General features: G+C 38.7%; 1 protein-coding gene across 1 annotated transcript in view; it reads right to left on the bottom strand.

The window, feature by feature from the left end:
• Positions 1-14,102, bottom strand: part of SEL1L3 (SEL1L family member 3) — a 40,217-nt gene that overhangs the window by 24,760 nt on the left and 1,355 nt on the right. Inside the window, exons 2-7 of the mRNA XM_085322854.1 lie at positions 14,001-14,076; positions 9,462-10,029; positions 7,416-7,542; positions 4,337-4,458; positions 2,907-3,022; positions 386-441 (exon numbers count right to left, since the gene is read on the bottom strand). Coding sequence (XP_085178980.1) covers positions 386-441; positions 2,907-3,022; positions 4,337-4,458; positions 7,416-7,542; positions 9,462-10,029; positions 14,001-14,076 — 1,065 coding nt within the window. The remainder of the gene's footprint in view (positions 1-385; positions 442-2,906; positions 3,023-4,336; positions 4,459-7,415; positions 7,543-9,461; positions 10,030-14,000; positions 14,077-14,102) is intronic.

The following is a 14,102-nucleotide window of genomic DNA, read 5'->3' as shown; positions in this document are numbered from 1 at the left end:
CTAAGGAAAACAGATAGTTTCAGTGGTAAAATTCTAGCTCCCTCACAGCAATAGCAAAACTTCCCTTGACTTCAGTGAGGCCAGGATTTCATCTAAAGACTGATCTCAAAGCTCCTGATCTCAGTTTTAGTGGGGCTTTGGGTCAGGCTCCAGTACTGGATTGCACAACATCAGATAACTCGTATTATCAACGGAAATATTCAGATCTTGTCCAATGTAAACACAGTACTATATACTGGTTTTGAGTGTGTAAGAGCAGAAAGAAAGCCCTGACATTTTGACAGTCACCTACAACCACAGWTAAAAACTTGTACCGCCCCCAATCCCATTCTCTGCATCTAAACACGTACACATATTACTTGGCACAGGGAAAAATACTGCTTACGTAAAAGACTGATGATGATGTCTTTTCAAGTTCTTCCCAACACTGCTTACTTCTATCTAAAAGAATATAAAATATTAGTTTTAATAGACTAAATATTACAAGGTATGTTGTTTAAGCCACATAACTCCTAATTTTTAAAATCACAGGTGCAGCTTGTTGTATCTCCTCTGTGTTAAAAGGGACAATGTCACTATCTGATTTATGTTAGAAAACTTAATGGAAAGCATTGGCACTGGTCTGTGCTGGCCAATAACGAGAGAAGAAAAACAACATAACACAGATGTTGCCTGCTTCAGCTCTTTCATTCCTGYGTTCAGTTATGAGACATTAGTATTTTGCTGAAGCTTTCACTCTTCCAAAGTGTGAAAGATAATTTTGCTTATGCACTGGAGAGACACTAAATTAAGAGAATATTGATCCCCTCAAAAAGCTGTAGCCTACAGGTGAAGAATGGCCTTAAGGCTAAAATAATACACTATGGTTTTAAAAAGTCTAGGTTGAGCTTCTGTTTCTACGAGAGATATATTAGGTAGACTTCCAATGCCAGAATGGTTAAAGGGATTTGCACACCAGAAAAAAGAAGCTAAGATGGGATTTTCAGACGTGTTGGTGTTTTCAAAAACTGTCTGAGAACTCACGTAAGCACCCTGCAAAATTATCTGAAGTGCCTGGGAACCTTTAGGGATTCATCTGCATCTTTAAATGCTCATAAAATCTGACTCTACACTTCTTCTTCCACTTCCCTGGCCTTCCCTAATTCATGAGTTTTGCCTAAAATCACATTGGATTAAATACATCTAATGGAGGACAGTGAAATTAGTGCCTAAATAAGGAGATGCTTGTGCACCTTTTGAGGATTTAAAAACTTGCTCCAGAAAGAAATGACAGTAAGATGGAACTGAACCAGAGTGTCATCTGTTCCAGAGAATGGCTCTAAGTACTGGAATATTTTTTACTTTGGCTCTACTTCCTCTTCTTTCCACAACAGKGCTAATTAAACTTATTGTGGCCACCTTATTTAATCCAGAAGTGCAAATTATTTGACTATTGGTTTTACCTCATGCCTGAATAAATTCATTCTGCCCTGACTGAAGAAWTATTTTTCTTTGATTTAATCTTACAAGCAATCATCAAATTCCCAACAAGAAGGCACTAATACACCTTATGTCAACATTGACAGCAACAATTACATTTGCACCTGAAGCTGAGTTTTAATCCACACGCTCTTCCTTTTCCATGAGCTTAAATTATAACTACAGTTTAAACAAGCAGAGAAAGACAGTTTTGAYTGCACAAAAGAAAACACTTATTTTACTTTTCCTTTTAACAAAATCCTTTAAAAGGATTAATTATATTAAAAATATATTATATTAAAATATATTAATTATATTAAAAATGACTGTACATTCCTACCTGATTTTCTTGCAAGACAAGCCTGCTCTATGGAACTTTGGCTCTGTTTAACCATTTACATGTTTAAATATAGGTGGGGTACAAAAGSAATGGCAGTAATTCAGACTACATTGCTCTCTATTTCAACTTTATCAGTCTTTTACCTCATACTTCAAATTTGTTTCAGTTGTTCTGCTGATTAATTACCAATTATTTTTACGATGCAAAATGAAATCAATTCAATCATTTTCACACAGAGAGAAATTGAGAGAGAGAAGACTGGAAAAAAATTTGATGATTTTCACACTCTAATGTCTTAATAGCAGGAGTCAGAAACAAGAACTTGGGCAGGGAGACAGACTTGTTTCCACAGCTGCTTTTGGAAAGTTTTTTGAAATTGCGATTTATTAAAATGTGAATTATGTGTTTGATTTACTACAGAGGGATGGTGCAATAGTTTCTGTCTTTTAATAGCAAGCAATTCTATGCTGTTTTGTCAAATATGCAAAACTTAGGGAACTGCACATGCCATCTGCTCTTTTTCCTATGCTAAGTAAAAGCGACTGGAATATAGAGGTATGTTTATATAACAGTAGATTTTAAATTACCAAAAAAATGTTAGTTTTATTGGAAAATGCTGGTAGTCTTTCTGCTGTTAGCAGCAAAACTATCCTGAAAACAACATCTAGTCAAGAGGCCTGCTACTGTACACAGAAGTCCAGACACCTAAATTTTCATATCAGAATGGCAAAAACATTTGAGCTTCCAAGTCCCAGTCCCCAGGGGCTACTCACTCCACATAACTTTAAGTATCTAAGTAAGGTATCTAGCTAGAAACACTGGTTGCCTACATAGTCAGAAGTCTCCAGACAGCAACTGTGCACCAGGATACCCACTGAATACACAGTAATTCTAGGTTCTTATCTTAAGCATTTAAGCTGATTTCCCAAAGTTGGATGGTCTGAACATATCCAGCCAATTCCTAATTTTTGAGTTTTCATTCTTTTGCTATGTGAACATGTGCAAACTAAACTATTTCTCTCAACCTTAGCTGTTAAAATGGTTGTCAGAGGCATAATCAAATTAGACAAATCTCAGTCTTGTTCCCGTAGTTCAGTAGCACACATACCTGTCCACCCTTAAAGGAGAGATCCAGTCGAAACCATTGCCTCAGAGGAAGGCTGAAGCTAGTTTTTACTGCAAGATCATCTCCTCTAATGAGGTGCATCTGAATATGGACATAACCTGACAGAGGAACAACACAGTAAAATAAAAACAGAAAAAAAGAAAAGAATTTTCACAAAAATATTGATATTAGGAATGGATTTCCTATAGCATTATTCAGAATGATTCCATTTTCTTTATTGCCAACAAAGATGCAGGGACTCACCAAGCAACACATCCATTCTAACAGAATCACACTCCATATTTCAGGTACACATATCAGATGCTAATGCATAGACTCCCACATGAATTCATTGGGTCAAACCATTTTTTTCTGAAGGAYAAACCCATGCTAAAGTTAAGACAAACAAGAAGAGCACTACAGTTGATCTCAACCACTAGGAAGCAGATCTGACTTGCAGCAAAGAGCAGAGGGGAACAAGGAGCATTAGTATCTACCCAATGCACTACTGTTGGCATACAACAAAAAGCGCGATGAACAGGTACAAGACGACCCTAGACCCTATTACTTGAAATTGCAGAAGTCAGACTCATGATCTGAGTTCTTAAAAGCAGAATAATCTATTACGTTAATCTAGTCTACTGCTGTGAATAGAACAGGCTCTAGAACCTCTTCAGCCAAATCTCGTATCAAGCCAATAACTTCTAGTTGAATTRTCATTTTTGTTTATTCTTTACAGAAAAGTTTTTAAAGGAAATAATATGAACAATGGAAAAGGTACCACAGCCCTAAGTCAACTAYTCTATTGATTAATTATCTTGACTGGTAACATGACAAAGAAAATAGAAACAGCCAAAATTACAGAAAGGAAGAGATTAGTTGTGAAACTTTACAGASAGGAACAAAAAGTAATGTCTTATGAAGGAACCATCTGCCTCTCAACCTGTYTTTGGATCAAGAAATTAGAACAAGCTTCTTGAACGACACAGTACAGGAGAGAACTTGAACCATTCGTACTCTGAGGCTATTCTAAGTTTTCTTTAGGATATAAGAATTGGGTACAATATTACAATATTGATGAAGGCTGTCTATCAAGATCAGACTGTTTAATCCCAGTATATTTTTCCTGACCTACAAGATTCAGTCCATCCTCCTGACAGTACACACTGCTCTTGAAGAAAAAAACAGGAAAAGGAAGAGAGATTTCTTGAAATTAGCCAAGATTAGATGCTATGCAACTATTTTTCAGTTTTACTCCATTAAAATCGAGTAGCTACTTTCCTTTTCAGACATAATGGACAAGAAGCAGCATTTCACAAGTGATCAGTTTCACAAAATAGGTCTGATAATGTATTTAGAAATGTTGTTCTTAGACACAGATCTATAAAGATTACATTAGTCCCCTTCAGAAGGCCTTTTACACTATTACTTACCTTCCTCATGTAGAAATACAGCAGGAGTACTATACATTTCTTTTGGATCAATAAAATAGAGTATGCCACACAGATCCATTTCACAGTAATGCAGTAAATAGAGCCAGATTGAAACGGTGAACCTGCATGAACAAAAAGAAACAATCAGTCCACTGCTGATGAGAAATCTCCCTTTGGTTTTTAAAATCTCTGTCATTTGAAAAGCATGCATCCCAYTTTAACTCAGCAAACCTGTTTTGCACATGTAACCTTCAGGACAGGACACATCCGATACAGTAAAAATCTGAGAACGAAAGTACTTAAGATTTCTGGATCTGTGACTTCCTCTTACCTCTGCACTTTTGTGGTACGAGAGGAAGGGAGTGTAACCTGAATCAGTTCCAGAATGKTGGATCTGAGCTCTGGCCAGATCCTGCACCAACAGGGAACTGAAAAACACACTGAGACAACTGCGAGTCAACCTCATGCAATCAGACCCCTGGACAAAATCCTCAAATGGATCTTCTTGTAATCTTGATTGTGGAAATCAGTAAAAWCTAAGATATCTCTTCTGTGCTAAATGCCAACTGTGGAAACGTGCTTGGGAAAGGTAGTTAAAAACGAATCCAGCCTCTGGATAGCACAGGTATGAACAGCTGTCGCAGAGTTATCACAGGATATATAAAGGTGGAGCCAGTGCAAACTACGGAGTTGTAGCGAATAAAAAGCAAACCAAAGACCCAACAATCCTATCTATTGATCAAATTCTGTACAAAGCTGGAGTGATTTCACCGTCTTTGAAGACATTACAAAGCAGATTTGCTGAGGCACTAAAAACAGAATTTATACTACAGTATTTGATTTTTAGGAGCTCCTCTGTGCCTGACTTGAACTGCTTACAGTGCTATTAACAGGAATGTGACCACTTATTTCTGTAACAGCAAAGTTTGGATGATGCTGAATGCTTTTGAAAATTCTAACTCCAGTGGTTATAATGAAACAAAGTATTACAATTATTATTACAGAAGTTCTCTTTTCTTACTGACTTTTAGGAGGAGATATCACTTGTATTTTGCATTTCTACAATTAAGAAAAATGTCAGTATTTCTTTATTTATGATAGAGTTGGGTCAGCTTGCCTTGTTTCCCTTCAGAAAAGCTACAAAACATACAGTATCTTGCATCTTTACCTAAATGAAACCAATGTAGGTCTGAAAGCCTAACAGCTGATTTCTACTTCAAAAAAAATGCAAGCGTGGTGTTTTCCCTAAGAGTCTACACCTTCCGTAGCTCATAGTGCCATATCCTCCACAGGTAGTATGCGGGTGAGGTAGAACGGTTTATAAATCATGATCGCTTGAAAATAGATTATAACCTACAGTCAAACACTGTGCTTCCAGAAATACTACTTAGGCTTGTATATCACTCCTGCCATCTTCCATCTCTGGTAATGCAGCAAGCTTAAATGCTGCAGTCTCCTTTCACTCCTTGACTGTCAGTCTGAGCACATGACTGTTCTGGATGTATTTCTTGGGACCAAGAGTTTGGGACAATGCTGACTCATTTCACATTTTCCATTGCTGCAGAAGGCTGTAAAGACTGCGTAGTCCCTTACAGCCATACTCTAACATCGCTGCAGACTGTCCACTGGCAGCTTCCTAAAACGACAGCTGTCTATCTGCAGTCTGCTTTTATTATATTTAAGCTCATCTGCCCTGTTAAATGACAGAAGCAAACCTCTATTGGAAAGCTTGAGTTCTTTAGTAATCTAAAGCCYTGACTGAAGTCAAACGAGTTAACTTCAGTTTGATCCATCTGCTTCTGTCTTTTGGTGCAATGGGCAGCCTCCATTCACTTAGAGACACCTGAAGAACTGTGAGGACCTCTCGCTCTTCTATTCCACAACCTAGCTATCTGAGGCCGTCATGCAGCCACCATGCACAGGCAATGCTTCATGTTAAGACTGGAGAGACAACTTGAACATTGTGGGGAGGGGGAAACTGTGCAGAGCAGGGGAAGAGCCATATAAATCCATGCTATATATTCTCATCCAACCCTTGGTGCCTCCATGCCAAAACCAGAACACAACTGCACTGGTGGGCCAAGGGCAGTAGAGGGTGTAAACCCATCCTGAAGAGGCTAGGAGCTAAAAATTGCTCTGTACTTATGACTTCAGTGCATATTTTGATGCTGTTAGTTCCTAGGGAATCTGTTCTAGCTGGCAAGGCTTTTTTGGCACTCTTCTTGTGACTACAAGCCAAATGCAAACCAGCAGGCAAGTGCAAGTTCCTGTGATCACTTCCTGTCTTTAATAATGTTGCCAAGGGTAACAGCCTCTGGTGCAAGGGAGAGGTACGTCTACTTGTTCCTCTGAAGTACAAAACATGACTGAAGAGTTGTGACAGTTTTGGGAAGGGGGAGATGAGTAGAGAAAGGCGACCTTCCCGGTGTGATTCCTCTGTGACTGAACAGCGTGCAGGGCCCAGGTGCTTCACTTGTGTGAAACTAGGACCCTCTACGCGGGAATGGTGGAAAGAAACAGTCTAAGCTCAAGCTGGACAATTTGTCTAGGCAGGGGACTCTATCACCAAGGGCCTGCTGCTGCAGAATAAACTAGAGTGTGAATGTAAAAAGAGAAAGCTGTTCCACACTGCCTGCCCTTGCAGGAAACCTCTTCCGCACTTAAGTCTGCAAAGAGTGTTTGAAATGCAGAGCTCCCTGCAGCGCAGAAAAACTCAGGCTAGGTAGTCATGAGACAGCATTGGTACCGGAAGCAGTCTGATCATGACAGCACATATAAACTAATTTATCCACCCACAGCACCTACCCAGCTAAGTTACACCTACCCCTGCTCTCTCTTTTGCAGCACTGCRCTAAAATAAGGATTCTTCTGAAATTGAGCTTAATTTCTTCCAAAACTGAAAGAGAACAGAACAAATGCCTAAATAGTTTCCTTTTGAGACATTTCTCTTATCAGTASGTAATATTCTTTTTATTGGTGATATATAGCCTAAAAGCCTAAGCTCTGACTATAGCCTTTAATAATTAATTGCAACTAATAATTAATTGCAATTGCATTTCAGTAATTTCCTTGTACTTACATTGGATAATCAATCTGATGTTGTCTGACTGTCTCAAGTTCTCTGTTTTCAAATCGTTCAAATTTCTTCACAATTCCTGTTTTCTCCCCACTGGAYGCATATATGAAGCTGAGAATCTGGACACCATCTGCAAAATACAACCTTTCTTAATCTGCCAGAAAACAAGCATTGACAACTGCCCCKCCCATTAACAGCTCATACTTGTACAACGTCAAACATATGAATCACAAAACAGATTAAAAATTAATGCAAACCTCAGAAAGTCCTTAAGCACAAGTTAACTCTTTGTTTCTAAGTACATAACAGTCTTGGTAGTAGTAACCCACAGAAAATAAAGTGACATGGAGTCCATCCCCAGCAGCTATTTAGAAGCAGGGACAGCATGGACTGATTTAAATCTAAGATACTTAAAGCACCAGTTATAATGTCTGCTTAAATTAGTGAGGAGGAAAACTTGATTTATATTATTCMTTTAAATATCATTCTACTTTTGGTTATACCTACATGGGAATGCTCTACAGCTCTTGGGCTTGCCCTCCGTTTTATACCAGCCATATGGATAGATATTGCCATGCATAATGCTATACTAAATCTAACTGATAATGCTGCCTCTACTAACAAACAGGAAAAGTATCTCCAAGAGCATTATATACTATCAGCTTTCCTACAAAAATTAAGCAATTAGATACAAGTTGAAAAAAAAGAATTCAAAATATTATTGCCTCCTATTTCTTGTTACATTAGATATTTTTATCTATAAGGTACTTAAATACATTTATTTAAATAATGCATRTGATAATGTTTCACAGCATTCATATGCTCTTATTACATGTCTTCAACAGGCATTTTAGAAAGCCTCTGAAGGTAGTAACTTCCTTGTTCCCCTGTTCGTCCTCAGTGTACTTGCACGCCAATGTAGTGAAATCAAATGATACAAATACTTTTATTGAATTTTCTAGGAGATAAATCTTTGAAAACAAATAACTGTTTTGCTTCTAGGTTCTGCTCTGAATATATAGTGAGAAGAAAAAGAGTTATCAGTAGATGTAAAACTAGAGATAGGCAGAGAGACAAAAATCAGCAGAACTCTGAGAAAACGTGGAAAGTAGAATTGTGGGTTTCAGTAATTTATAAAGTTGGATAATATAGAATATAGGCTTTATATTTAGATAAACAAATACAAATACTTAAATATAAAAATATGCAGCAAATAAAGTATTTCTCTTGCTAACTAGTAAGATACCCCTACGATATAAAAACTTATTTTTATAGGAATGCTAAAATTTTATGTTTGTGTTAGCAAATTTTAAGTTATTTCTTGTTTACCCRATGATAGTTATTTTTCCTTACGATTTGCGTGAAGCCGTATTTGAACAGAACTCAGAATTGACTAAAATTCTCAAACGTAATGCATCTATTTAATTAAAACTAATCTAAATATACTAGATAAATGAAAAAGTAAATTTATTAAAAACATTTTTGTATTTAAAACTAGTTTATTCTTAAAGTAAAAATTATTTATCCCACTTGAGTTCAGGCAAAAAAACACTATAAAAGTGGAATGGAAAATGAAATACATCTGTTTCTGAAAACAYGTCCACAATCTTAAGCAGAAGTCAAGTAGACTTCCTGTATGAGAATTACGTGTGTAGGAACTGCAGAACTGGCCCTGAAATAAGGGACTGAATAAATCTTTCTGAAGAAAATCTCTCTGCGTGATGCCCACTGACATCAGTGAGCTTTAAATAAAGTTCTGTGAACACACATAGAAACCACATGGCAGTGCTGCTAGAAATCTCCGGCTGCCTGTGACAGAGCAAGCCAGCTCCGAGGGCGTACAGGTTCGGGGTCATTTGCAACTCTAACCCTGTTGTTATTAAGCTTACGTATTCAACAATATAGGCCACAACATTTCTGCCACAGAAGTAAGTCATTCTACATAACATTTATTATTTACTACAGGTATGCACTCTTTAACAACTCAAAGATGATGTTATTGGGCACCAATAGTTCTCTTGAAAAMAAATGAAGTGACATCGCACATACCACTTTCATGAGGGCACTGAGGTATCCTGTTCGCCTGGAGTGTCCACAAATAGTCAGCGCCCCACTGAAGACAAACTTTGTGGTCTTTATACGGGCGTTTAAAAGGTGGAACTGCTTCTAAAAAAGTGTAATTCCTAGCAACTGCCCGCTGATAGCTTTCGTTCTGCTTAACATCATAGCTGCTATCCAATGCATGACTAATCCATGCGTACAGTATCACGCTGTGCACTATTATTGAGTTTCTGATGATATAATCATCTCTGTAAACCATGATGCTTGGAAATTTCAAATGTACTTGTCGCGTTCTACTAACATAAAAGTTCTTCTCGTCCTTCCATCTCCTTCTATATACAGACACCCCAGTCCTGAACTCTGAGGAAGCTATTGCTTCCAGGCTGACAATACAAGGCTTAGAACATAAATACTGAACTGAAACCTCAGAGTTGTTAAGAACTTTCTTTTCCAAAACGTTTAAATGAATAAAGTCCACATGATCCATGTTTTGCTCAAATTGCGGAGTGACTGCTGTTGTCCGTAACGTCTCCTTTCCAAAGGATGGCACAAAATTCTGAAAAAAAAAAACCCAAAACACAGAACTAAGTTTATGTCATTACTAATATATTCACAGTAACAACAGAAAACAGCACAAGCAAAAAGTTTATATACAGTGCTCAGACTCCAAAATACAASGACTCTTTCACATGGCAAGTAGCAATGGACTACAGAAGAGATGCTGTCAAAGTTTTCACAGTAACAAGTGGCCTACATCAAGTTAAAAGTTATATAGGCTTCTACACACAAACTGTATTTACAGGGTGTATCCTGCCTTTTCGCAAGCAGAATCCGGTTTACTAAGATACTGACTTAGACGTCATGCTATTTACACATGTTCCCACAATCAAGCTAAAGAACAACTACTAAAATTTATTAGCATTTGTTCTTCATACTGTTCCTTAGTTGTACTGCTGCATCCTCAAGTTTCTACACATTTTGAAAATTTAGGAATTTTGCTAATTCCTAATTTCATGCAATTATCTGAAAAGCAGGAATAACAGCTAAGGCACTTAGCACCAGTTTCCTGAGAACGAATTCAGGTTTATAAAGCTCTAGGAGCTTAGTACAGAAATGCTCTTATCCTGAAGGTGCACTTAAAAATCCGAGCAGCAAACCAGCAGACAGCACTTGCTCAGCTTTTGCTCTCTATAGCCACATATGTTAGAAAGTGCTTTGGGAGTGAGTGCCTTGGCTGGGSCATACACCGGGATTATCCGATGTGATGTTTTCTCTAAAGCTTCAAACCACTCTTTTGTTCCCGCTGTGCGGTCAGCAGCTGGCTTGAGACACCGCCAAGGTTGCTGGGGATTACTCAGCCTGGAAGGCCAGCCACCGACCCCATGCTTCTGTCAGCTTCCTTGATCTAAAATACYCAGAACTGTCACTTAAAAGTCACTGCTTTTAAGTGTGTTAAGTGTTTAAGTAATGTTAAGTTGGCCAAACTTTAACAAACTGGACTAAAATTTATCTTGGATATCTATCTTGAATTGCTTTGGGTTTTTCATTGCAATTCTTGAAACGTTTAAAAGTGTCAGCCAAACAGTCTGCAGATTTCTACCAGAAGTATGATAATATGACTGGAGGACAAGACCTTGCTAATGAGCCAAGATGGGGATCAGTAAAGTCCCTTATGATAACCTCTTCTGCTTTTTTCTTTGTAAAAATTTCAAGACACTGCTTGAGAGCTACACTGAAAAAAAYGTTAAGGTGGTGAAAGTTCCAAAGCTGTAAATATTATGAAAAGCCAGAAATAAGACTGCCTATACAACCTCCTTGTTCCTACAGATGATGCTCTTGCATTTAATGATATGATTGAGTGCTACTTTTTCCCCTGGAATTTCTACATCCTTAAACATACAGGAGGCCTTTATGTTGCAAGCGGAACACAGCAGTATAGGAGAACAGAGGAGAATATTTTCCCTAAAACTTTGGCTTTATTTAAGGCAGAAGCTGAAAGCTGTAACTGAGGAAGGAACTTTTGGAAGAGAAAGCAAAATATCATTGCGGGTGGTTGAATAAATTCAGATAATATCCCTAGTTCGTATCCCTAGGTCTTTCCAAACTTGTCACTTACACCAGTTTCCACAAGAACAATCAACTGTTTTTGTTTTCTTGGTGTCTAARAAGAGACACAGGAGGCCAGATACGCAGGGATGCTGAATGTTGATAATTATATGTATAATCACTAAGATGCACACTTTAAACAAATAAAAATGCAAAACACTGCAATGTCAGGATTTAGGCTGAATACCTGCAAAAAGCAGACTCTTCACAGTAATAGCCTTCCTCCATCTCTGCCTCATTTCTCATTCTGCAAAGGGATACTGTAAAAACTAAATTAACTTTTCTGTCCCTAATGGGAAAGCACAGTAGAAACATCCATTCAAATCTGACAGATTTACCTGCAGGCAAGAGTTTAAATGATATCTGTTAAGTAGGGCCTAATGAGGGTGATAAAAAGGAATAGTTAGCCTTAGGAAGCTGCTGCTCATTGGAAAAGTTTCCTCATCATGTAGTAACATATATACACAAAAAAAAACAACATAAAAGTCATCAGACAACCTTAATTTTAATACTAATTCTAACCTTTTTCAGGTTTTGCCTTGACAAATATACTATTATTTTAAGATTCCTACATAAGTCTTCTTTGGTTATAGGTATTTCTAAAACCATTAAAGGTACATCACAACAACCACAGATTGTTTCAAACYTTTTTTACTTGGTGGAAATCACTTGTATTTATTAAACATCTTCCGACCTTACAATAAAGAACGTTTCTAAACAATCTGATCTGTGTGATGTATCATCATCTTTCTCACGACATAGCTCCCAGATTATGAAAGTCAAAATACACACAGCCAGCTCTCAGTTATCTGAGTGATTTATCCAGTGCTGAAATACAGCAGCTGGCTCCCAGCTAAGACAACGTGGGACTGGCAGGGTTTATTAGCTTAAATGTAGCAGCGTGTGCATGTGGCTCTTTGCTTCCAGGCTGAGCCTGAGAGAAATTTAGCTGCTTTTTGYGCTGAGGATCTCAAAGTAGTACTCTCTGCAACCCAAAGTCAGTCCCAGGGAGAACAAGCTGCGTGTTCCTAGAGCACCGAAGCGTGRTGCACGGTGACTGCCAACTGCATAAAGTCAACTTCAGTTGTGTTGGTTGTACTGCCTTGGACTGCCTTGGGCTTACTGCCAAAACAGCTTCGGTGGACCTACATAAAATTGCTTCTTTGTACTTGTTGGTGCTGGATGTATTGAGACGCATGTTGCAAGAAAACATGAATCATGCTTGGGTCTGGTGTTAGGTCAATATCTAATAAATTCTTCTGGAGGCTTGTGTAGTAAGGAGCAGAGTGCACAGAGCCCTAAGTAGCTCCACACAGATTCACTCACAGGAGACGAGAGACAGGAGATTCTTCTAGACCGTGGTTGAGTTTGTTAACCACTTGCTTGCCTCTATATGGTGCTCGTCAGCATACTACGTAACATTCATATTATCTAAATGTTTCTACTCTCTTATCTTTTTCCTCCCCATTACCTCAGATAAGGAGTATACATTATCCCTGATTATAGAAAGCTAGGATGAAAGGATTACCCAATGCATGCTATTATGAGATTGAAATAAAAAAGGTTCCCCAGTGTAGTAAATGGAGCCCTTAACTCAGGCCAGCTACGCTGGATTAAAAACGTTACCATAAAAGCAACAGCCAGAGATCAACAAGGAAGGCGCGGGGGYCTCACTGTGTGGGGCAACTTTGTGATGGATATCCTGACTGATGGAGAAACCCATCGGCATGCAGACCATCTCTGAACTTAACAGCCCAAACACATGTATGCTCTGCTTCAGGAGGAATTTGTCAATTTTGAAACTGTTCTCAGCAACTTCCAGKCCCATGCAGGAAGCAAGAGAGATCRCATCTTTTCTGTTCCCCTCAGAYCTCTTGGGTAACATGAGGAGATTGTCTTAATGAGTTCGACTCCTCCATTTCCATTTCACGTTCTCCTTGAGGCAGGGAGTRTTGCCACATCTCCCTGAGCCTCTATTTCAAAGTCACCCTCAGTGATGGATAGTGTTACCACCTACCTGCATCTGCTCAGAACTTTACCCAGCACCATCAGTAAAGTAACACCAAGTTTGCCAGCTTGGCGGGCGCTCGCACTGTTGAGCAATCATCTCCAGCTGATTTCATAGAACTGCTCCACAATTTTTCAGAAGCTCTGAGTTTATCACAGTCACATGATTATTTTTATAATCACACAAACTATACATTTTTTCCCTTGAAATCTTCTGGATCTGGAGAAGGTTGCTCAAGTCATCCCACCGAGTGCTAAGAGAAAATCACTTTTCACAACAATTGGCCAGAAAGCGAAAATTTTGAACTGCRAAATATTACAGAAATCACCCCAAATTATCCCCTTATTAGCTGGAATAAGATCTCAGCGGGGCCCTCCCCTGTGGGAACTCCGCATGACCTGATGAAATCGCACCTGCTCGCACGAAGGCTGCAGACGGCCGCGGCCTTCCACGCGCGAGCACCGGCCGCGCCACGCCGGGCTCGAGGCGCTGTCACGCTACCGGGAGGCGCCCAC

Source organism: Rhea americana, unplaced genomic scaffold, assembly GCF_003343005.1.
Source record: "Rhea americana isolate MKP2758 unplaced genomic scaffold, rheAme1 scaffold_8, whole genome shotgun sequence".
NCBI classification, from domain to species: Eukaryota; Metazoa; Chordata; class Aves; order Rheiformes; family Rheidae; genus Rhea; species Rhea americana.
Note: the sequence above shows the minus strand (reverse complement) of the source record. Positions and strands in the feature narration are given on the sequence as shown.